Raw genomic sequence first — 26215 nt, forward strand, 5'->3', positions numbered from 1 at the left:
TTCTTTTCTTTAAGAATGTTGAATATTGGTCCCCAATGTCTTCCAGTTTGTAGGGTTTCTGCTGAGAGTTCCACTGTTAGTCTGATGGGCTTCCCTACAGGTGCCTTGGCCTTTCTCTCTGTCTTCCCTTAACATTTTTTCCTTCATTTCAACCTTGGAGAATCTGATGATTTTGTGTCTTGGGGTTGATCTTCTTGTGGAGTATCTTATTGGGGTTCTCTGGATTTCCTGAATTTGAATATTTGCCTGTCTTGCCAGGTTGGGGAAGTTCTCCTGGATGATATCCTGAAGTATGTTTTCCAACTTGGTTCCATTCTCCCAGTCTCTTTCAGTTACCACAATCAGTTGTAGGTTTGGTCTCCTTACATAATCCCATATATCTTGGAGGTTTTCTTCATTCCTTTTCATTCTTTTTTCTCTATTCTTGTCTGCCTATCTTATTTCAGAAAGATAGTCTTCAAACTCTGAAATTCTATCCTCCACTTGATCTATTCAGCTACTGATACTTGTGATTGCATTGTGAAGTTCTAATGTTGTGTTTTTCAGCTCCATCACGTTGGTTATGTTCCTCTCTAAACTGGATATTCTGGTTATCAGCTTCTGTATTGTTTTATCATGATTCTCAGCTTCTTTGCATTGGTTTACAACCTGTTTCTTTAGCTCAGTGAAGTTTGTTATTACCCACCTTCTGAAGCCTACTTCTGTCAATTCAACCATCTCAGCCTCAGCCCAGTTCTGTACCCTTGCTGGAAAGGTGTTGCAGTCATTTAGAGGAGAAGAGGCACACTGGCTTTTTGAGTTTTCAGCATTTTTGTGTTGACTTTTTCTCATCTTTTATGGGCTCATCTACCTTCAATCTTTTTTTTATTTTTTATTTTTTATATTTTTTTGAGATGGTGTCTTGCTCTGTCGTCCAGGCTGGAGTGCAGTGGCACAATCTCGGCTCACTGCAAGCTCCAGTTCCCAGGGTTCATGCCATTCTTCTACCTCAGCCTCCCAAGTAGCTGGGACTACAGGCGCCCACCACCACGCCTGGCTAATTTTTTGTATTTTTTAGTAGAGACAGGGTTTCGCCATGTTAGCCAGGATGGTCTCGATCACCTGACCTCGTGATCTGCCTGCTTCCAGCTCCCAAAGTGCTGGGATTACAGGCGTGAGCCACCACGCCCAGCCCTACCTTCAATCTTTGAGGTTGCTGACCTTTGAATGAGGTTTTTGTGGGGTCTTTGTTGTTGTTGTTGTTGTTTTCTGTTTGTTTTTCTTTTAACAGGTAGGCCACTGACTGTTAGCAAATGTGGGGCTGCTATGGTTTGCTGGGGGTCCACTCCAGACCCTAGTTGCCTCCGCTTTTCTTATACTTGGCAGTAACACCAGTGCAGGCTGCAAAACAGCAAAGACGGCAGCCTGCTCCTTTCTCTGGAAGCTCCATCCTAGAGGGGTACTGACTTATTGCTGGCCCAAACACTCCTGTAGGAGGTGTCTGGAGACCCCTATTGGAAGGTCTCACCCAGTCAGGAGGAACAGGATCAGGGACCCACTTACAGAAGCCATCTGGCTGCTTTTTGGTAGAGAACGTGTGCTGCATTGGGGGGGACCCTTCCTCGTCCAGACCACCTGGCCTCTCCAGAGCCAGCAGGCTGGAACAGCTGAGTCAACTGAACCACAGAGATGGTGGCCACCCCTCCCCCCAGGAGCTCCATCCTAGGGTGAGATCAGAGTTCTGTCCATATAAGCCTGGCTAGGGTGACTGAAGGCCCCCTACAGGAGGTAGTGAAAAGGAATGGACTGGGATCTCGATTAAAGAAGCAGTCTGGGCACAGTCTGGCAAAGCAGGTGTGTTGTGTTGGTGGAGAGACCCCTCCTCGTCTGGAATGCCTGGACTCTCCAGAGCTGGCAGGCTGGAATGCTGAGTCAACAGAACTGCAGAAATGGTGACCGCCTTTTCCCCCAGGAACTCACTCCTGTCTTAAGCAGACAGCCTGTTGCTGCTGGTTGGCTGGAGTTCCAAGCTAGTGGGCCCCAACTTGTGACGTGCTGTGAAAGTGGGACCCTCAAAATGGTGCTGCTTGGCTCTCTGGATTCAGCCCCCTTCCTAGGGGAATGTATGGATGGATCTGGTGCCTCACTGGGGGATTCTAGGACCGGATTATGTAAAACACCTGAGTCTCTGTGTGTGTGTGTGGCTGTTCTGCTAAGATTACACACAGCTCTGTATATTGGACCCAAGGCCCTGGTAGCAGGGGCTCATGACGGGATCTCCTGATCCATGAGTTGCAAAGATCCGTGGGAGAAGCATGGTTTCCTGGGCAGGGTCACACACTCACTCACTGCCTCCCTTGTCTTGGGGTGGGGATTTTGTTGGCTTCATGCTGCTCCCGGGTGGGCTCTCGCCTCACCCTGCTTTGCCTTGCTCTCCATGGGTTTAACTGATTGCCTAGTCAGTCCCGATGTGAGAACCTGGATACTTCAATTGAAGGTGCCAAATTCACTTGCTGCTCTGAGTTTTTTTCTTTTTTAAATCAGGAATGGATACTGAATTTCTTTTCATCTATTGAGTGGATCATATGGTTCTTCTTTCTTATACTAATTTACATTGTTTGAAATTTTCAAATGTTAAACCAAGGTTACATTTCTAGTATAAACTCCATATAGTCATGATGAATTATCATAGTTATTTACAATTATTTATCAAAATTAATCCTGACCAAGTACAGTTTATATCAGGAATGTAATCTTGATTTAACATTGCAAAAAATCTAACAAATTTTAAAACTATATTATATATGTTATATATATATTTAGATTAAATATACTAAAATTTTTGCATCTATGTCTGTGAGGCATATTGATCTGTAGTTTTCATGTACTGTCTTTGGTTTTGTTATTGAGGTAATGCTGACTCTGTAACACGTGCTGGGAAGTGTTTCCTTCTATTTTCTGAGTTTGTGTATATTAATGTTTTCCTTAAATGTGTGGGAAAATTCTCCAGTGAAGCCATCTAGGTTTAAAGTTGTCTTTGTGTGAAGGCTTTTAACTATAAATTCCTTTATTAGATATAGGATTACTCAGGTTATCCATTTCTTTTTAAGTGAGCCTTGATAGATGTTGCCTTTCAAGAAATTTGTTCATTTCAACTATGTGGTTGGATTTACTGGTCAAAAAAAGTTTTTATTTTACCTTCATTTTAGAGAGATCTTTTCACTGGTTATAAAATTCTATGTTTAATAATTTCTTTCAAGCACTTTGAAGTTGTCATTTATTATATTTTGACTTGCAAGGCTTCTGACATGAAGTTTTTGGTTATTCTTATCTTTGCTCTTTATGTGTAACATGTGGGGTTTCTTTTTATCCTTTGCTACTTTTAAGATTTTTCTCTTCATTTCTGAGTTTCAACAATTTGATTACGATGTACTTTGGTATGGCTTCTTTATATTTCTGTTTCTTGGGATTCATTGAACTTCTTGGTCTGTGAATTTGCAGACTTCATCAAATTTGGAAAATTTTCAGTCATAATTATTTCTCCAAATATTTTTTCTGTCCCCTCCTCTGGAACACCATTTATATGTATCTTATACCACCTGATATTGTCCCACAGCTCACTGAGGCTCTTTTGTTTCTTTTCAGTCTTTTTTTCTATCTTTTTTTAAAGTGATTATATTGCTACACTTTCAAGTTCATGGGTCATTTCTTCTGCAGTGTCTAACTTGCTGTGCTTCCCATTAAGTATATATATTTTTAAATATTTGATTTATTTTTATCTCTAGATATTCCACTGGTCTTTTGTATATCTTCCATTTCTTTCATCATATTCATGTTTTTCTTTAGATACTTGAGTATATTTTATAAGATGTATAGTAGCTGCTTTAAAGTCTCTATCTGTTAATTCTATCCTCTCTATCACTTATGGATCTATTTGTATTGATTTAATTTCTTTTGGTTATGGGTCATATTTTTCTGCTTATTTGTATGACTGGTGATTTTTTTTTTTTTTTTTTTTTTTTTTTTTTGAGACAGAGTCTCACTCTGTCACCCAGGCTGGAGTGCAATGGCATGATCTCGGCTCACTGCAACCTCCACCTCCTGGGTTCAAGCGATTCTCCTGCTTCAGCCTCCTGAGTAGCTGGGATTACAGGTGCCCACCACTGCACCTGGCTAATTTTTTGTATTTTTAGTAGAGACAAGGTTTTGCCATGTTGGCCAGGCTGATTTCAAACTCCTGACATCAGGTGATCTGACCGCCTTGTCCTCCCAAAGTGCTGGGATAACTAACAGGCGTGAGCCACCACACCCGGCTGACTGGTAATTTTTCAGTGGGTTGCTGGACATTGTAAATTTTAGGTTATTAGGTGCTAAATTTTGTTATGTTTCTTTAAATCTGATTGTTCTTCATTCTGGCTCACAGTTCAGTTTTTTGTGAAAATCAGTTTGATACCTAATATGGCCCCACTATAAAGCACAGCTCTTCTAAATTTTAGTCAATGTCTGTTAAATTATAATGTCTCTCCACTCTAGCTGGCAGGATTTCCAGCTCTTTGTGAATCTTGTGTAAGTTTAAAAAAACCGTTAGGATTTTATTTTCCTCAGGGCAAATATGACTTTAGAAAACAACATAACTTGATTTATACCTTTTCTTCCCTATTGACAAATCTTTGTCTTCAAAAAATTACATAAGCAGTAATTCCTTCTTTATTCAACCATTTGCCTTTATATAATTAAAACCACAAACTATAAAAACAAAAATTTTTAATGTCACTAAAATATGCAAATCAAATGACTGTGAAGTAAAATGTCATAATAGTAAGTTAAAAAAAAAAACAAGTAAAATGACAAACACTAATGCTTGTTCATTTTTAAATTTCTCACATAGATTGGGGCACCACAAATTGTAACATGTTCTTGAAAAGGAGCTTTACATGTATAATAAGAAGAATAAAACTTATTGTACCCTTCCATTAGTAATTTGACTTTTGGTAACATTTTCTAAAAGAACTTTTTTGCTTCCTTCTCATTCCTGCCTCCTTCTGATAAAATGCAATCTCATATGACTCTGGGGAATATACCCCTTCCCGCCTCAACCCTGCTCAGACAGAGAACCTGAGCAGGACCTAAGCCAACCCATGTATCGTATTTCTCTGGTCACAGGGAGAGGGACTGAGGGGAGAGAAAGAGGGACAGGAGAGGGAGGAAGGCTGTAGAAGGAGAACGAACCCATTAAAATGTGGGAGCAGAACACCAAAGAAGGAGTTCTAGGAAAAAAAATCATATGTATTTGTGACTCATATTAAAACTGTCTTAGTTCATTTGGTGTTGCTACAAATACCTGGGAGTGGGTAATTTTATAAGGAAAACAGGTTTATTTAGCTCGCAGTTCTGCTGGCTGGAAGACTGGGCATCTGGTGAAAGCTGTTTCCACTCACGGCAGAGGTGAAGGGGAGCCGGTGTGTGCAGAGGTCACAGGCAAGAGAGGAGGCAAGAGAGGGAGGGGAAATGTCAAGCTCATTTTTTTTTTTTTTTTTTTTTATGAGACAGGTCTTGCTCTGTCACCCAGGCTGGAGTGCAGTGGCACAACCATGACTCACTGCAGCCTCAACCTACTGGGCTTAAGTGTTCCTCTCTCCTCAGCCTCCCACTTAGCTAGGACCACAGGCATGTGCCATTATGCCTGGCTAATTTTTAAATTTTTTGTAGAGATGAGGTCTCACTATATTGCTCAGGCTGGTCTCAAATACTGGCTTCAAGCATTCTTCTTGCCTTGGCCTCCCAAAGTGCTGGGATTACAGGCTTGAGCCTCCATTCCCAGCTGCCAAGCTCTTTTTAACAACTAGCACTCCCAGGAACTAATGGAGAACTTACTTATCCGCCATACTCCTCCACCCTCCTTCCCTGCCCAAGGGAAGGCATTAGTCTCTTCATAAGGGATCTGCCCCCATGACCCAAACACCTCCTATTTTCCAACATTGGGATCAAATATCAACATAAGATTTGGGGAACATCTAAACTAGCACCATATATGTTTGTGACTCATATTAAAATTCCTCTTTTTCAGGAGAGAGGAAGGGAGAAGCCCTAAGCCATGGTGTTTATAGTAGGGGTAGTTCCACTGGATTTTGTGCTACAACCAGAAATCCATGGTAACATTTTGAGGCTACATTGGAGAGCGAAATTGATGGAATGAATTATATCCATAAGAGGGGACCAATAAAGAATACTGAATTCATAAAAATCAGCTGAAAGAACGGAGTGTGTTTATTCTAAAAAAGAGATGTAAGAGGAAGTAGGAGAAAGACATGATAACTATCTTCTGAGACTTCGAGGGCAATTTCACAAAGCAGAAATGGCCTTATTTGTGTTGTTTCCAAGGACAAGTGGCAATATTTTCTTTTCTGCCCTATATAGCCTCCTTTGAATACTGCCTTCCACCAATCCCCAAGGCCATCCCCAGGTCCTCAGTGTCTGACATGGTGCCTGCTTGATCTAAGGAAAAAAGCGTGGCTTGTGGTATCTGGCAGGCCTGCATTTGAATTTCAGCTTTGTTACTAAGTATATAACCTTAGGGAATTTTCTTTAACCTTTTCTGCACATCTTCTTTATGAAATGGAGATAATTTCCCATTTCTGGAATGGCTGACTATCAAAAGGTGTTAGATACAAGCTAGAACTGAAGAGGATTAGAGCTATTTAATGCTTCTTGAATTATCAAGCTTCTTATCTCTAAAAACATCCAAGCAGAGACTAAATAGTTGCTGGGCAAAAGTCATTTTTTCCTAAAGGATTTTCCTGCCTTTGTTTATAATTTTTCCCACGTCTGTATTTAAAAATACAGGCAGTGTCCATTCTAATGCTAATTCACTTGTTAACCACAAGATGGCAGTCAAGATTTAATTTTGGGGAATAAAACAAGCTAGCACTCCTTAAAAAAATGCATTAAATACATAATTAAGTAAACTTATAAAAAACATGTTTAAATTCAATAACCCTGAAAGGACAGCACAAACATATATTAAAAGAATCTACTCAGCATGAATGTTTTCCATATAAAGGGGATCAAACATAGGTACACCAAAAGAAAGATTACTTATCTTTTGTGAGTTAATACATGCTCACAAAATCAGACACCAAAGAAATGTAGAAAATATATTTATTAGCCCCTTAATTTAAAAGACAGGACAACTAAGTCCAGAGTATGATTTACAAATATAAGAAAGTTTTTTATTGGTATTTGATATTGCACGGATGTTCTTTTTTTACATATAAGAAAAAAAAGAACTAACATTGTTTAATAATAGAATTTAATATTGAGAAAAAACACAACTTTTTCACAAAAGGTAGACTTGATTGGGCTTGCAATTGGGTAGGCAATATTTTTACGCTTACCTGAACAATTTAAACTTTTAATAAGTACATATTAGTAGGCAAGTAAGAAACAGTTTAGTTTTAATTTGAAAATAAAATTTATGTTTATCAGTAACCTCAGGAAAACTCGCTAATCTCTGTGCCTCCATTTCTCTCACTGGTAAACTAGAGATAATATCCATCTCCACCTTTACGGAACGTCTGGGGCGTCAGGGGTTGGGAGATGGGTCTTAGGAGCGGTCATCCATTGAAAAGGTTAGGAATCAGGTCTTGGGCTGTGAACAAGGCAAGCAAAGTGGTCTGACTTGGAGTACAGGTTGATTTGTTGTGGCTTTGAAGGAGGCTGATGGGTATTATTGTGGGTTACACTTACACGTGTGACTGTCAACTCCACAGGATGGCCAATATGAATTAGGAAATGAAGGGAGAATGCCGGGCATACAGGAAGTACTCAGCCATGTTAGTTCCGGTTCCCTCAATACCTCCTCAGTATAAACAAGAAGCAATATTCTTTTCTAAAGCGACACCAAATGTAAACCACCACCAGAACTGATAAGTTTTATTTAGACAACTTGCTAGCTGCCAAAGCTTAGAATACTGATAAAGATTTTTCTGTTGTCACAGAAGCAATCATTAGCTAGAGTATGGCACAAGCATAGTTTTATATGTGCATAACCAAGAACACGCGAAAGAACAGCTTTCATTGCTTTCTGATTTTATATCTTTTACTATTTCTCTGGAGAACTTAAATACAAACTACTGATTAGATTACAGATTCATATCCTTTAGCGGAAAGACAGCACTTTCATGAATACAAAAGACACTCAAGCCAATAGGAAAGAAAAAAGGCTTTAGAAAGGAACACCAAACCAAATAATTGATTAATGAATATTTATGAGCTGCTTATAATGACAATGTTTCTATTAATAGTAACAGACTTGCCAAATTAGAGATTTTGCATAAAATATTCATGATAGCCATTTACATTTCCAGTTTTCAATCACTGTTTCCAACTACACCTTAGAACTCCCAAAATAGAACCCTAAATCTTTACATTGGAATGAACCTTAAAAGTTTGCAACTAAATTTTATTTTTCTAAAATGAACTGCCTTCACATTTAATCCTAATACTAATTGAAAAAACAGGGTGAGGATGCGTTTTTCAACTAACATTAATTGAGTGCCTACTATTTGCCAGGCACCATGCTAGGTACAGAGAATGCAAAGGGACACAAACATCCTTGTCCTGGTCCCTCTTCATGAACAGATGAATTTCCACATCACACATGCTGAAAGACGTGGGAACAGAGAATATGGAGAGAGAGGATGGGGTAACTGTGAATGCCTGAGCTTGTCAGTGACTGCAGTGACTGTCTCCACAAAAAGATATTTGGGCCAACTCTTCACACCATCTTTGTGAAGCATTTCACCAGGCAGAAGAAATGATGGCAGTGGAATAGAGAAGGAAAAAGAACTAGAGGCATATAGGAACTACAATAAATGTGGTTATGATACGTGTTGCTTTCTAACCTGAGAAAAGACAAATTTTACATGTTTCCAACAGATTGTTTTTATTCTCTGAAAAGTAGGCTGGCATTGTCAGGCCTCTGAGCCCAAGCCAAGCCATCACATCCCCTGTGACTTGCACGTATACGCCCAGATGGCCTGAAGTAACTGAAGAATCACAAAAGAAGTGAATATGCCCTGCCCCACCTTAACAGATGACATTCCACCACAAAAGAAGTGTAAATAGCCAGTCCTTGCCTTAACTGATGACATTACCTTGTAAAAGTTCTTTTCCTGGCTCACCCTGGCTCCAAAAGCTCCCCCACTGAGCACCTTGCGACCCCCACTCCTGCCCATCAGAGAACAAACCCCCTTTGACTGTAATTTTCCTTTACCTACCCAAATCCTACTCTCTTTTCGGACTCAGCCCACCTGCACCCAGGTGATTAAAAGCTTTATTGCTCACACAAAGCCTGTTTGGTGGTCTCTTCACATGGACGTGCATGAAATTTGGTGCCGTGACTCGGATCAGGGGACCTCCCTTGGGAGATCAATCCCCTGTCCTCCTGCTCTTTGCTCCATGAGAAAGATCCACCTACGACCTCAGGTCCTCAGACCAACCAGCCCAAGAAACATCTCACCAATTTCAAATCCAGTAAGCGGCCTCTTTTTACTCTCTTCTCCAACCTCCCTCACTATCCCTCAATCTCTTTCTCCTTTCAATCTTGGTGCCACACTTCAATCTCTCCCTTCTCTTAATTTCAGTTCCTGTCATTTTCTGGTAGAGACAAAGGAGACACGTTTTATCTGTGGACCCAAAACTCCGGCGCCGGTCACGGACTGGGAAGGCAGCCTTCCCTTGGTGTTTAATCATTGCAGAGATGCCTCTCTGATTATACACCCATGTTTCAAGGGTGTCAGACCACGCAGGGACACCTGCCTTTGTCCTTCACCCTTAGCGGCAATTCCCGCTTTTCTGGGGACAGGGCAAGTACCCCAACCCCTTCTCTCCTTGTCTCTGCCCCTTCTCTGCTTTTCCGGGGACAGGGCAAGTACCCCAACCCCTTCTCTGCTTTTCTGGGGACAGAGCAAGTACCCCAACCCCTTCTCTCCTTGTCTCTACCCCTTCTCTGCTTTTCCAGGAGAAGGGCAAGTACCCCTCAACCCCTTCTCCTTCACCCTTAGCGGCAAGTCCCACTTTTCTGGGAGAGGGGCAAGTACCCCTCAACCCCTTCTCCTTCACTCTTAGTGGCAAGTCCCACTTTTCTAGAGGAGCGGCAAGTACCCCAACCTTGTATCTCTGTGCCCCAATCCCTTATTTCCACACCCCAACCTCGTATCTCTGCACCCCAATCCCTTATTTCCACACCCCAACCTCATATCTCTGTGCCCCAATCCCTTATTTCCACACCCCAACCTCGTATCTCTGTGCCCCAATCCCTTATCTCCGCGCCCCAATCCCTTATCTCCGCGCCCCGACCCCTTATCTCTGTGCCCTGACCCCTTATTTCCATGCCCCGACCCCTTATTTCCGTGCCCCGACCCCTTATTTCTGTGCCCGACCCCTTATTTCCGTGCCCCGACCCCTTATTTCTGTGCCCCATCCCTTATTTCCATGCCCTGACCTCTTATCTCTGCGCCCTAACCCCTTTTCCCACTTTTCTGGAAGGTAAGAACCCCCGAACCCCTTCCCTCCATGTCTCTACTCTCTCTTTTCTCCAGGCTTGCTTCCTTCACTATGGGCAACCTTCCACCCTCCATTCCTTCTTCTACTCCCTTGGCCTGTGTTCTCAAAAACTTCAAACCTCTTCAACTCACACCTGACCTCAAACCTAAATGCCTGATTTTCTTCTGCAAAGCTGCTTAACCCCAATACAAACTCGACAGCAGTTCCAAATAGCCAGAAAATGGCACTTGGAATTTTTCCATCCTGCAAGATCTAAATAAGTCTTGTCGTAAAATAGGCAAACGGTCTGAGGTGCCTGACATCCAGGCATTCTTTTACACATCAGTCCCTTCCTAGTCTCTGTGCCCAGTGCAACTCGTCCCAAATCTTCCTTATTTCCCTCCTGCCTGTCCCCTCAGTCCCAACCCCAAGCATCACTGAGTCTTGCTAATCTTCCTTTTCTACAGACCCATCTGACCTCTCCCCTCCTCGCCAGGCCAAGCTAGGTCCCAATTCTTCCTCAGCCTCCGCTCCTCCACCCTGTAATCTTTTTATCGCCTCCCCTCCGCACACCTGGTCTGGCTTACAGTTTAGTTCCGTGACTAGCCCTCCCCCACCTGCCCAGCAATTTACTCTTAAAAAGGTGGCTGGAGCCAAAGGCATAGTCAAGGTTAATGCTCCTTTTTCTTTATCCCAAATCAGATAGCGTTTAGGCTCTTTTTCATCAAATATAAAAACCCAGCCCAGTTCATGGCTCGTTCGGCAGCAACCCTGAGATGTTTTACAGCCCTAGACCCTAAAAGGTGAAAAGGCCATCTTATTCTCAATATATATTTTATTACCCAATCTGCTCCCAACATTAAATAAAACTCCAAAAATTAGAATCTGCCCCTCAAACTCCACAACAGGACTTAATTAACCTCACCTTCAAGGTGTACAATAATAAAAAAAAAAGTTGCAATTCCTTGCCTCCACTGTGAGACAAACCCCAGCCACATCTCCAGCACACAAGAACTTCCAAACGCCTGAACTGCAGTGGCCAGGCATGCCCCCAGAACCTCCTCCCCCAGGAGCTTGCTACAAGTGCTAGAAATCTGGCCACTGGGCCAAGGAACACCCGCAGCCCGGGATTCCTCCTAAGCCACGTCCCATCTGTGTGGGACCCCACTGAAAATCAGACTGTTCAACTCACCTGACAGCCACTCCCAGAGCCCCTGGAACTCTGGCCCAAGGATCTCTGACTCCTTCCCAGATCTTCTTCGCTTAGTGGCTGAAGACTGACGCTGCCCGATTGCCTCGGAAGCCCCCTAGACCATCACGGACGCCGAGCTTCGGGTAACTCTCAGAGTGGAAAGTAAGTCCGTCCCCTTCTTAATCCATACGGAGGCTACCCACTCCACATTACCTTCTTTTCAAGGGCCTGTTTCCCTTGCTTCCATAACTGTTGTGGGTATTGACGGCCAGGCTTCTAAACCTCTTAAAACTCCCCAACTCTGGTACCAACTTAGACAATACTCTTTTAAGCACTCCTTTTAGTTACCCTCACCTGCCCAGTTCCCTTATTAGGCTGAGACACTTTAACTAAATTATCTGCTTCCCTGACTATTCCTGGACTACAGCTATATCTCATTGCCGCCCTTCTTCCCAATCCAAAGCCTCCTTTGCGTCCTCCTCTTTATCCCCCCACCTTAACCCACAAGTATAAGATACCTCTACTCCCTCCTTGGCGACTGATCATGCACCCCTTACCATCTCATTAACACCTAATCACCCTTACCCAACTCAACGCCAATATCCCATCCCGCAGCACGCTTTAAAAAGATTAAAGCCTGTTATCACTCGCCTGCTACAGCATGGCCTTTTAAAGCCTATAAAATCTTCTTACAATTCCCCCATTTTACCTGTCCTAAAACCAGACAAGCCTTACAAGTTAGTTCAGGATCTGTGCCTTATCAAATTGTTTTGCCTATCCACCCCGTGGTGCTAAACCCATATACTCTCCTATCCTCAATACCTGCCTCTACAACCCATTATTCTGTTCTAGATCTCAAACATGCTTTCTTTACTATTCCTTTGCACCCTTAATCCCAGCCTCTCTTCGCTTTCACTTGGACTGACCCTGACACCCATCAAGCTCAGCAAATTACCTGGGCTGTACTACCGCAAAGCTTCACAGACAGCCCCCATTACTTCAATCAAGCCCAAATTTCTTCCTCATCTGTTACCTATCTCGGCATAATTCTCATAAAAACACAAGTGCTCTCCCTGCCAATCGTGTCCGACTGATCTCTTAAACCCCAGCACCTTCTACAAAACAACTCCTTTCCTTCCTAGGCATGGTTAGCGCGGTCAGAATTCTTACACAAGAGCCAGGACCACACCCTGTAGCCTTTCTGTCCAAACAACTTGAGCTTACTGTTTTAGCCTAGCCCTCATGTCTGTGTGCAGTGGCTGCTGCTGCTTTAATACTTTTAGAGGCCCTCAAAATCACAAACTATGCTCAACTCACTCTCTACAGTTCTCATAACTTCCAAAATCTATTTTGTTCCTCATACCTGATGCATATACTTTCTGCTTCCCGGCTCCTTCAGTTGTACTCTTTGTTGAGTCTCCCACAATTACCATTGTTCCTGGCCCAGACTTCAATCTGGCCTCCCACATTATTCCTGATACCACAACTGACCCCCATGACTGTATCTCTCAGATCCACCTGACATTCACCCCATTTCCCCAAATTTCCTTCTTTCCTGTTCCTCACCCTGATCACACTTGATTTATTGATGGCGGTTCCACCAGGCCTAACCGCCACACACCAGCAAAGGCAGGTTATGCTATAGTACAACCCACTAGCCCACCTCTTAGAACCTCTCATTTCCTTTCCATCGTGGAAATGTATCCTCAAGGAAATAACTTCTCAGTGTTCCATCTGCTATTCTACTACTCCTCAGGGATTATTCAGGCCCCCCTCCCTTCCCTACACATCAAGCTCGAGGATTTCCCCACCCAGGACTGGCAAATTAGCTTTACTCAACATGCCCTGAGTCAGATAACTAAAATACCTCTTAGTCTAGGTAGATACTTTCACTGGATAGGTAGAGGCCTTTCCTACAGGGTCTGAGAAGGCCACTGTAGTCATTTCTTCCATTCTGTCAGACATAATTCCTCAGTTTAGCCTTCCCACCTCTATACAGTCTGATAACAGATGAGCCTTTACTAGTCAAATCACCCAAGCAGTTTCTCAGGCTCTTAGTATTCAGTGAAACCTTTATATCCCTTACGGTCCTCCGTCTTCAAGAAAAGTAGAATGGACTAAAGGTCTTTTAAAAACACACCTCACCAAGCTCAGCCACCAACTTAAAAAGGACTGGACAATACTTTTACCACTTTCCCTTCTCAGAATTCAGGCCTGTCCTCGGAATGCTACAGGGTACAGCCCATTTAAGCTCCTGTATAGACATTAGGCCCCAGTCTCATTCCAGACACCAGACCAACTTAGACTGTGCCCCAAAACAACTTGTCATCCCTACTATCTGCTGTCTAGTCATACTCCTATTCACCATTCTCAACTACTCATACATGCCCTGCTCTTGTTTACACTGCCATTTATGCTATTTTTCCAAGCCATCACAGCTGATATCTCCTGGTGCTATCCCCAAACTGCCACTCTTAACTCTTGAAGTAAATAAATAATCTTTGCTGGCAGGACTATGCTGAATCTCCTTAGGCACTCTCTAATCAGATATCCTGAGTCATCCCAATTCTTAGACCTTTTATACCTGTTTTTCTCCTTCTGTTATTCCATTTAGTTTCTCAATTCATCCAAAACCATATCCAGGCCATCACTAATCATTCTATACAACAAATGTTTCTTCTAACATCCCCACAATATCACCCCTTACCACAAGACCTCCCTTCAGCTTAATCTCTCCCACTCTAGGTTCCCACGCCGCCCCTAATCCCACTTGAAACAGCTCTGAGAAACATCGCCCATTCTCTCTCCATACCACCCCTCAAAAATTTTTGCCGCCCCAACACTTCAACACTATTTTGTTTTATTTTTCTTATTGATATAAGAAGGCAGGAATGTCAGGCCTCTGAGCCCAAGCCAAGCCATCGCATCCCCTGTGACTTGCACGTATACGCCCAGATGGCCTGAAGTAACTGAAGAATCACAAAAGAAGTGAATATGCCCTGCCCCACCTTAACAGATGACATTCCACCACAAAAGAAATGTAAATGGCCGGTCCTTAACTGATGACATTACCTTGTGAAAGTCCTTTTCCTGGCTCATTCTGGCTCAAAAAGCTCCCCCACTGAGCACCTTGCGACCCCCCCACTCCTGCCCACCAGAGAACAAACCCCCTTTGACTGTAATTTTCCTTTACCTACCCAAATCCTATAAAACGGCCCCACCCTTATCTCCCTTCGCTGACTCTTTTTGGACTCAGCCCGCCTGCACCCAGGTGATTAAAAGCTTTATTGCTCACACAAAGCCTGTTTGGTGGTCTCATCACATGGACGCGCATGAAAGGCATGAACTTTCCTCTCCTCCTGTCCCCAGGAACTAAAATTTATTGAATGCCTATGTGTGACACTATATTAATTTTTATTTTATATATATAACTATATATAATATACACATTTATATATAATTTTTGTTCATATCTCTTGAATGAAATCATATATATAAAATAATAAGCGTCAAGTGCAAAACAACTTTGCAAGATAGGTAAGGTTATCTCCATTTAACAGATAAAAAAACAAGTTCAGAGTGGTTAAGAATTTCTCTAACATCTGCCTGACTCTGAAGCTCATGTTCTTCCCCCATGCTGCTTCCAAAGAAAGATTTTTCATCTGCAAATGAGGGCCACAGTAAAGTTTTAAAAGCATGAATAATAGTGAACTTTATGAGTGCTTGCCATGCACCAGATACTGTTTGAAGCATTTTACATATATTAATTTATTTAATCCTCACATCTTCCCTGGGAGGTAAGTACACTTATTACTGCCACTTAACAGATAAATCTGAGGCACAGAAATAATCAGTGACCTTGCTCAAGGTCACAGAGCTGGTAGTTGGCAGAGCCAGAATTCAAATCCAGACAGTCTGGCTCCAGTGCCCCTGCTCTTAAGAGCTCCACATTCCACCTTTTAACTAACCAAATCCTAGCTCTAGACCAGCAGCAAAGACCTTGCTGATCCAAGGCAGAAGGTACAAAGTGGTAAAGAGGTCTTAGGTTCCCAAATAATAGTGAGAAAAAAGAATTCAGTGTGGCTTAAGAATAAGGTATTGATTGATGAGGGGAGGGAAGGAAGTAGCAGGAGAGACAGGTTTCTCTTTTTCTTCAATGCTATGCAAATAAAGGGTTCTCAATTTACATTTCCTGTTTTTTTGAAACAGGAAATTTCAGCGTAAGGAAAGCATTTTTGAACATTAAAAATTGAGAGACGCATAATATGGCATGCACAATATAGACAACATAGACCAATTACTCATGTGCATAGATCCCCAAACATTTTCTACTAGATTCTTTTTTTTTTTTTTTTTTTCCATTTAACCCTGAGTTGACACAGCACATGTTTCAGAGAGCACGGGGCTGGGAGAAAGGCCATAGATCAACAGCATCCCAAGGCAGAAGAATTTCTCCTAGTCAGAACAAAATGGAGTCTCCTATGCCCACCTCTTTCTACACAGACACAGCAACAACCTGATCTCTCCTTCCTTTCCCCACACTTCCCCCCCCTTCTTTTCAACAAAACCGCCATCGTCCTCATGGCCCGCTCCCGATGGTCGCTGTCTCTTCGGAGCTGTTGGGTACACCTCCCAGACAGGGCGGCCGGGCAGAGGCGCTCCTCACTTCCCAGATGGGGCGGCCAGGCAGAGGCGCTCCTCACTTCCCAGATGGGGCGGCCGGACAGAGACGCTCCTCACTTCCTCCCAGATGGGGTGGCAGCCAGGCAGAGGCGCTCCTCACCTCCCAGACGGGGCGGCCGGGCAGAGGCGCTCCTCGCTTCCCAGAGGGGGCGGCCGGGCAGAGGCACTCCTCACTTCCCAGACGGGGCGGCCGGGCAGAGGCGCTCCTCACTTCCCAGACGGGGCGGCCGGGCAGAGACGCTCCTCACTTCCCAGACAGGGCGGCTGGGCAGAGACGCTCCTCACTTCCTCCCAGATGGGGTGGCAGCCAGGCAGAGGTGCTCCTCACTTCCCAGACGAGGCGGCCGGGCAGAGGCGCTCCTCACCTCCCAGACGGGGTGGCCGGGCAGAGGCGCTCCTCGCTTCCCAGACGGGGCAGCCGGGCAGAGGCGCTCCTCACTTCCCAGACGGGGCGGCCGGGCAGAGACGCTCCTCACTTCCTCCCAGATGGGGTGGCAGCCAGGTAGAGGCGCTCCTCGCTTCCCAGATGGGGCGGCCGGGCAGAGGCGCTCCTCACTTCCCAGACGGGGCGGCCGGGCAGAGACGCTCCTCACTTCCTCCCAGATGGGGTGGCAGCCAGGCAGAGGTGCTCCTCACTTCCCAGATGGGGCGGCCGGGCAGAGGCGCTCCTCACTTCCCAGACGGGGCGGCCGGGCACAGACGCTCCTCACTTCCTCCCAGATGGGGTGGCAGCCAGGCAGAGGTGCTCCTCACTTCCCAGACGGGACGGCCGGGCAGAGGCGCTCCTCACCTCCCAGACGGGGTGGCCGGGCAGAGGCGCTCCTCGCTTCCCAGACGGGGCGGCCGGGCAGAGACGCTCCTCACTTCCCAGACGGGGCGGCCGGGCAGAGACGCTCCTCACTTCCTCCCAGACGGGGTGGCAGCCAGGCAGAGGCGCTCCTCACCTCCCAGACGGGGCGACTGGGCAGAGGCACTCCTCATTTCCCAGACTGGGCGGCCGGGCAGAGGCGCTCCTCACTTCCTCCCAGACGGGGTGGCCAGGCAGAGGCGCTCCTCACTTCCCAGACGGGGTGGCGGCTGGGCAGATGCGCTCCTCACTTCCCAGACGGGGCGGCCGGGCAGAGGTGCTCCTCACTTCCTCCCAGACGGGGTGGTGGCCGGGCAGAGGCGCTCCTCACCTCCCAGATGGGGCGGCCGGGCAGAGGCGCTCCTCACCTCCCAGACGGGGTGGCCAGGCAGAGGCGCTCCTCACTTCCCAGATGGGGCAGCTGGGCAGAGGCGCTCCTCACTTCCTCCCAGACGGGGTGGCGGCCAGGCAGAGGCACTCCTCACCTCCCAGACGGGGTGGCCAGGCAGAGGCGCTCCTCATTTCCCATATGGGGTGGCGGCCGGGCAGAGGCGCTCCTCACTTCCCAGATGGGGCAGCCGGGCAGAGGCGCTCCTCACTTCCTCCCAGACGGGGTGGCGGCCAGGCAGAGGCGCTCCTCACCTCCCCGATGGGGCGGCCGGGCAGAGGTGCTCCTCATCTCCCAGACGGGGCAGCCGGGCAGAGGTGCTCCTCACTTCCTCCCAGACGGGGTGGCGGCCAGGCAGAGGCACTCCTCACCTCCCAGACGGGGTGGCCAGGCAGAGGCGCTCCTCATTTCCCATATGGGGTGGCGGCCGGGCAGAGGCGCTCCTCACTTCCCAGATGGGGCAGCCGGGCAGAGGCGCTCCTCACTTCCTCCCAGACGGGGTGGCAGCCAGGCAGAGGCGCTCCTCACCTCCCAGACGGGGCGGCCGGGCAGAGGCGCTCCTCACTTCCCAGACGGGGTGGCCGGGCAGAGGCGCTCCTCACTTCCCAGACGGGGTGGCCGGGCAGAGGCGCTCCTCACCTCCCAGACGGGGTGGCCAGGCAGAGGCACTCCTCACTTCCCAGACGGGGTGGCGGCTGGGCAGAGGCGCTCCTCACTTCCCAGATGGGGCAGCCAGGCAGAGGCGCTCCTCACTTCCTCCCAGACGGGGTGGCGGCCAGGCAGAGGCACTCCTCACCTCCCAGACGGGGTGGCGGCCAGGCAGAGGCACTCCTCACTTCCCAGACGGGGTGGCGGCTGGGCAGAGGCGCTTCTCACTTCCCAGATGGGGCAGCCAGGCAGAGGCGCTCCTCACTTCCTCCCAGACGGGGTGGCGGCCAGGCAGAGGCACTCCTCACTTCCCAGACGGGGTGGCCGGGCAGAGGCACTCCTCACTTCCCAGATGGGGCGGCCGGGCAGAGGCGCTCCTCACTTCCCAGAGTGGGTGGCCGGGCAGAGGGGCTCCTCACATCCCAGACGATGGGCGGCCAGGCAGAGACGCTCCTCACTTCCGAGACGGGGTGGCGGCGGAGCAGAGGCTGTAATCTTAGCACTTTAAGAGGCCAAGGCAGGAGGCTGGTAGGTGGAGGTTGTAGCGAGCCGAGATCACGCCACTGCACTCCAGCCTGAGCACCATTGAGCATTGAGTGAGCGAGACTCCGTCTGCAATCCCAGATCACTCGAGGCCAGGAGCTGGAGACCAGCCCAGTCAACAGGGCGAAACCCGTCTCCACCAAAAATACAAAAACCACTCAGGCGTGGCGGAGCGCGCCTGCAATCCCAGGCACTCTGCAGGCCGAGGCAGGAGAGTCACAGGAGCCTGAGGCAGGGAGGCTGCAGCCAGCCGAGATCACGGCAGTACAGTCCAGCTTCGGCAACAGAGGGAGACCAAAAAAAGGAGAGGGAGACCGAAGAAGGAGAGAGGGAGAGGGGGAGGGGGAGGGGGAGAGGGAGGGGGAGCTACTTGATTCTCTATGAATTGTCCTCTTTATCATACCCCACGTATTTTGATGAACACAAGACTTTTGATAATTACTTCAAGAGAAGTTGAATTTTGCCATTCTTTAGATTTTTTAATTTTACTATACCTCTAACATTTGCATAGTCAATATTTATGCCACAATAAAATGCAGATAAATATAATATCTTTTTAAAACGGTATTTAAATGGTGGAGTTTTTGACTAATCAACACCAGCGTTTCAAAGCAGCAAATATCATTTGATCTAAATATATTCTCATCAACCACCAGATGGCATAAGGTGTGAGGGTTTTATTCTGACAGGGTCACTATGCACATGATAATTTGACCTATAACTTTGAAATAATGTATTTGGAAAAATGTTCCAGCACTCAAACAGCTCACAATTATTTTAGCCATGTGTAGAAGTGGATGGATAAATTGAAAATGACATGGTTCTACTTTTTCTAAATTTTTGGGTTCTGCGGGATGTTGGCATTACATAATGAATCGATGATCAAACAAATAAAACAGTTCTGTTAAAGGAAATAAAAAAGGAAGTCACGTCAAAGAAAAATTAACCTTATATTCTAAGTAGGTTTCCGCAACTCTAAAAGAAACTTAAAACATGCCTTCAGGAAAAAAACATGCTTATACTCCTTCAAATTTTGCTTGATAAAAACTTTCTACTCCCTGTAATTTATCCTGAAAGCAGAAAAGTATATCAAATGCAAAAGCTTTTCTCTACTTTAGCTTGAAAGAAAGTTGTTACAGAATCAACAGAAGAAAGAAAATCCAACTGAAAAACTCAGTCTGAACTATACGATGTTAAAGGATAGGGAAGTATATTTTAATATACTCAATTTAAAAAAAATATATTCAATTCCTCAATTGCTTCACAAATTCAAAATACAGCACCGTTATCTTTATTCATCATGTATTTCCATCTAGAAACGAGGGCACATGGTTAACAGTAAATTGAAGAGCTAAAAATTGAGATAAATGAGATAAATGCAAAAAATAGGATCTTTAATTCCCCTACCTTTATGGTAGCACACTCACTGACTACCTTGGAATAAGCACACCAGAACAAATGACTAGCACAACACAGCCAATACCACAGAACTGAAATGGCATCTTTGCTGTAACATGATAAAGCAGAAAAACTGCCTTCAGGGGTCAAGAGACCAAAGATGAGATTAAAGTTCCTTCCTTAATGTGGTCTAAGAGTCAATGATTTCTAAAGATATAATAATTTATGTTTGTATTTTACTATATCCTTCCTCATTAGATTTAATATACTTGGTTCTTGAATGAGAAATCTGTGGGAGAAGAAACAATGTTTGGAGCTAACAAAAGGATGAAAAGCTAATTGATGATACATAGTTTTTTGCTTTTTTTTTTTTAAAAAAAAGCTATTTCTAAGTCACATGTTGATAAGGATGATGGAAATGAGAGTAAGAGAAATAATGGGGAGGATATTATGAGATTTCTCCACTGCGGATCGTGTCCTATCTCCATCTTTGGCAGCAAGTATGTAGCACAGATATTTCCTGCCTGGGTTCATATGAAAGCAAGAAATGATCGTTTCTTTCATTCTTGTTCTTATACTGAGAAAAGGGTATAAGTTGTTATTTCCAAGGGTTTCTTCTGTTATTTCCAAGTTGGATAGTAGAAAGTGGAATAATAGACAATTCAAGTTAATGTACACATTCAAGGCACTTCATATTTCTTACTTTAAATTCCATTCTTTATGGTGCTGTAGATCCATTTTCTTCCATTTGTAATACTGTCCAATGAAATTTGGATCTTTGAGCACTGAAATTAGAATATTAAAAAAAGAAGCTATACATACATTCTTTAATAATAGTTAATAGTTAAAAGTTAAAAATCATTCACTTCTCATTAAGTTGATATGTGGCAATAACATACACTATATAATTCAAGTCATATTACAATCCTTAGAAACTTTCCAAATTTCTTGCTTTTATTGGAACATCATAATATTAGATATTGTTTGAAATAGATAGATTGTGACTTGGAAGTTATTTTCATTATAATGAAAAACATTATATATCCTTTATCGTGTTAAATAAAATTTATAGGAGACCATTGTTTTGGACCAAACACCTACCTTAGGCATTAACAGACCAAACCAAAATGGAGTCACTCATGCTAAGTGTTATGCAATAAAACTGAAACTTTAAGGAAGCAGGACAATCCTAAGCAGATCAGTTTTTTCAAAAGAAGAGATTCACAGCCACTGGTCAGAAGGGGCCCAGTCAACTTGAAGTGGCATGATAAGGAAGTCCCTGTGCTTTAACCCTTACAAGGAAAGTAACTGAAGTGCCTTATGTTAACCAATCCACTTTTTGTATTATTCTGTTTTCTTATTCCTGCTCTAGCTACCTCATAAAAACTAACTGTTCTGCTATGCTCAGTAGACCACTTATCTGTTTTTAAGATGAGATGCTGCCTGATTCATGAATCACTAATGCAAGCCAATTAGATCTTTAAATTTATTGAAATATAGCCTGGCCAATGTGGTGAAACCCCATCTCCACTAAAAATACAAAAATTAGCCAGGCGTGGTGGCACACGCCTGTAATCCCAGCTACTCAGTAGTCAGAGGTTGCAGTGAGCTGAGATTGTGCCACTGCACTCCAGCCTGTGTGACAGAGTGAGACCCTGTCTCAAAAATAAAAATGTAAAAAGAGAAATTTTGTTTTGAGCAACAATAATGAAGAAAGTATTAAAATAACTCATATAAAACCGAGACATCATAGTTTAACAAAATTCTAATTCAGCACTTCAAGTAGAAAATTAGAATTTTGAAGTTGGAAATGACATTAAAGACCTTGCTTGATCCTTCACAAAGCAAGAATCTCCAACAGATGTTCATCCAGGTTCTGAATGAATTACTTGTGAACTACACAAAATGCACCACTTTGTAGCTGGGAGACTGCCCATTCCATTGGTAGGTAAGGGTTACAATGTCCTTCCTTAATCTGACTGCTGTGAGTTTCCACTGGTCTTAGTTCTAACCTCTGGAGCAATACTAAGTTCATCCCTCTCCCACAAGAGAGAGTCCTCTGATAGCTCACAGGGAAGCCTCAGTTCTTTTAACTTTTTCTTAGGATATGATTTTCTAGAAACTTAACCATCCTTAATGCCCTGGTGATAAACTCTTTTGATGTTCCTATTAAAGTTAGTGTCCAGAACTGGATCAGGACCTTGAATTGGTTTGAAGCAAAGATGCAAATGGGCTTACTATCTCCCTTGCTCTGTGCACTATCAATTCAGCTCAGACCTGCATTAGTATTTTCTGGAACTCATATTACATCACCACTGGCTCTTAAGCTTGTGGTTAATTACAAGCCTACACCTTCAATCAAATTCACATAAGATTTATTAAAAACCTACTATGATTAACAACAGGTGCTGGAGAGGATGTGGAGAAATAGGAACACTTTTACACTGTTGGTGGGAGTGTAAACTAGTTCAACCATTGTGGAAGACAGTGTGGTGATTCCTCAAGGGTCTAGAACTAGAAATATCATTTGACCCAGCCATCCCATTACTGGGTATATACCCAAAGGATTATAAATCATGCTGCTATAAAGACACATGCACACGTATGTTTACTGCTGCACTATTCACAATAGCAAAGACTTGGAACCAACCCAAATGTCCATCAATGATAGACTGGATTAAGAAACTGTGGCACATATACACCATGGAATACTATGCAGCCATAAAAAAGAATGAGTTCATGTCCTTTGTAGGGACATGGATAAAGCTGGAAACCATCATTCTGAGCAAACTATCACAAGGACAGAAAACCAAACACCGCATGTTCTCACTCATGGGAGGGAATTGAACAATGAGAACACTTGGACACAGGATGGGGAACATCACACACTGGGGCCTGTCATGGGGTGGGGGGAGGGGGGAGGGATAGCATTAGGAGATATACCTAATGTAAATGGCGAGTTAATGGGTGCAGCATACTAACAGGCAAATGTATACATATGTAACAAACCCGCACGTTGTGCACATCTACCCTAGAACTTAAAGTATAATAATAAAAAAAACCCTACTATGTTTAAGGCACTGGTAATTTTTACATGAAATATTATTAAGCCAGATCATATGCCCATATATACTTTATCTATTTTCCTATTTCTTATTATTGTTCTGAGCTTAGCTTACAGTCTTGAACTATTTAACCAGCTACATGCTCTCCATCAGTCTTGTCCTTGTCTGGGGCTTTCTTCTTTTTCTTCTTCTTCTTTTTTTTTTTTTTTTTGAGATGAGGATCTCACTTTGTCACCCAGGCTGGAGTGCAGTGGCATGATCATCGCTCACTGCCACCTCCAGTTCCTGAGCTCAACGGATCTTCCCACTCAAGCCTCCCAAGTAGCGGGGACTATAGGCACATGCCACCATGCCTGGCTAATTTTAAAATTTTTTGTAGAGATGGGGTCTCCCTATTTTGCCCAGGGTGATCTCAAATTTCTGGGCTCAAGAAATCCTCCTGCTTTGTCCTCCCAAAGTGTTGGGATTACAGACGTGAACCACTGTGCCCAGCCTGGCGCTTTCCTCTTAATAATGATGAATTTACCCCTTTTAGCTTGATGACATTTGCCATTGATAGAAAAAAAAAATTTTAACTGAATAGTTTCCTTTTTTACATGATTTTCACCAGCAATATTTTTGTCTGTTCCTTAATTTTCTTGCTTCAAACACAGGTAAGCACACATACATACATATTCTTACAGACGTTATTAATACTTTTTATTGGTATTTGGATATATGCTCCTCCCTTCCATTAAAGAAGTAAATCTTAGCTTCCCAGAGTTCTTATGAGGTTTCATTATTTCCTTTAGATGATTATAATAATTAACATTAGCAGATTTTTCTTTTTTTTCTTTTATTCTTTTTTTTTTTTTTTTTTTTTTAGATAGTCTCACACTGTCACCCAGGCTGGAGTGCAGTGGTGCAATCTTGGCTCACTGCAACCTCCACCTTCCAGATTCAAGTGATTCTCATGCCTCAGCCAGTGAGCAGCTGGAATTATAGGCATGCGTCACCATGCCGGGCTAATTTTTGTATTTTTAGTAGAGATGGGGTTTCACCATGTTGGCCAGGCTGGTCTCGAACTCCTGGCCTCAACTGATCCACCTGCCTTGGCCTCCCAAAATGCTGGGATTACAAGTGTGAGCCCACTGTGTCCAGCCAGAATTTTTATTATATGCTGGGCACACGTAAAATAGATATGGTTACCGTTAGAATACCCACTGTACAGATGGTCAAACAGACATAGAGAGGTTGAGTAATGTCTTCTCATTGGGACTCTTCATTACTCTTAGCCAAAATTTAAAATTTAATCTCTCACGAATGCTATTTCCTTTTGAGGTTTCTATTTAAGGATAATTCATATCTTTCTTAAACTTTTTGAGATTGCCTTTCCTCATTTTATATTTGAATATGTATGGCTGTCTCTTCCTTATATATTATGAAACCCCAAATGACACGGTCATCTTTCCTGAATAGTCCCATTAGTTTTACATCATTGACTCATTTTCTTCATTGCTTTCTCCATCATCTGAGAGATGAAAATGCCACAGTACTTTGTACAAATTTTAACACTTCTCATATTTTATCCCTATGGTTTTTTTTCACTCATCTGTCTCTTACCACTTGTCTGTAAACTCCTTGAAGAGCTTACCACAATGTGTCTTCTTGTCTCCTACACACAGCCAATTGTCTAGATATAGAAGGTGCTCAACGAATGACACTGATCGGAGAGAAACAATGAAAGAATGAGGATGGGAGAGACACAGAGAGAAGAAAGGAACCATGTAATTTTAGCAGAAGTTTTGCACATTGAAATTCCTTCATCACTATGATATCTTGCGTTTGTGGCAGTTTTGTAATCTGTGGTAGGAAAGCATCCTCTATTGCATCCACAATATAGTTCTTCTTGCTTTTCTGTTGTGCCTTCTGCAGATTCCAGGGCATTGCTTCTACTCTGCCTTTTTTTTTTCTATGATACATCTCTTGTCCAACATCTGTACGGGTTGCCCTGAATTTTTTTTTTCCACTGCTAGGATGGTCACATCCAAAAAAAACAATAGCACCAACTTGCCTCAGCATGTTCTATTTTCACACATGCTATCTCATGCTAACCATAGAGCAACATAAAGTAGGATAGAATATTTTTGTCAATCAATAGAAATGAAAACCAAAGTACAAACAGTTAAGTGACTACCTTAAATTCACTTACCTACACGTGGCAAAACTGATACAGGGCTAAGGAGTTTCTAACTTCTGACATCATTCTTTTTCCACTAGGACCTTCCCAGCCTTGGATGCACATTGTAGTCACCTGGGGAGCTTTAAAAACTACTACTGCCTGGTCCTACTCCCAGAGATCCTGATGTAATTGGTCTTGGGTGTGCCCTCTATATTGAAATTTTTACAAGCTCCTCAGGTGGTTCTCATGAGCAGTCAAGACTGAGAACCACTGCATTAGAGTCAGATGATACTGCTTCTTGCATCTAAATGTGTTTTGGAGACACTTGCCCTTATTGCTGGCTTAACGACTCAAAGAATAAAAGTCTCCTAGGGTGAAGCAAACATCCCCATCATGCTTCAGGCTGTTTGGTCTGTCTTGATGACAGCAAACAAACATCAGGAAGCCTAGGCTCAGTATTACAGAGTACACTGGTCTGGAGGAATTCTTTTCCTCTAACATAAACATTTCCTTATGGGGATCATATTCTGTCATTAAGGCTCTGTTGCCCACAACCATATGTATTGGTATGTTCTCTGCCAAACCTTTTACTTGCCATTCTATAGCAGTGGAGAGAGAACAGTGGATCCTTGGTACATTTTCCATACAATTGCCTATGCTTATGAACTAAAAATTATAATTATTTACAAATATGCTGCATGTACTTCCGAGTTTGAATTTAAATCTCATACATACAGAGAGAACAATTTGATATGATATTACAGAG

The 26215-nt window shown here is 43.9% G+C and overlaps 1 protein-coding gene across 4 annotated transcripts in view; it reads right to left on the bottom strand.

Moving 5' to 3' along the window:
• UBE2U (ubiquitin conjugating enzyme E2 U) overlaps window positions 1-26215 on the bottom strand; it is a 73569-nt gene that overhangs the window by 13765 nt on the left and 33589 nt on the right. For 3 of the 4 annotated variants that reach the window (XM_054493582.1, XM_054493571.1, XM_054493563.1), the window contains one exon: window positions 20927-21008. The exons of the other annotated variant lie outside the window; for it this stretch is intronic. In XM_054493582.1, the coding sequence (XP_054349557.1) occupies window positions 20927-21008 (82 nt within the window). The remainder of the gene's footprint in view (window positions 1-20926; window positions 21009-26215) is intronic. 4 annotated transcript variants of the gene reach the window in all.

The sequence above is a fragment of the Pongo pygmaeus genome, chromosome 1 (genome assembly GCF_028885625.2).
Source record: "Pongo pygmaeus isolate AG05252 chromosome 1, NHGRI_mPonPyg2-v2.0_pri, whole genome shotgun sequence".
In the NCBI taxonomy this organism is placed as follows: Eukaryota; Metazoa; Chordata; class Mammalia; order Primates; family Hominidae; genus Pongo; species Pongo pygmaeus.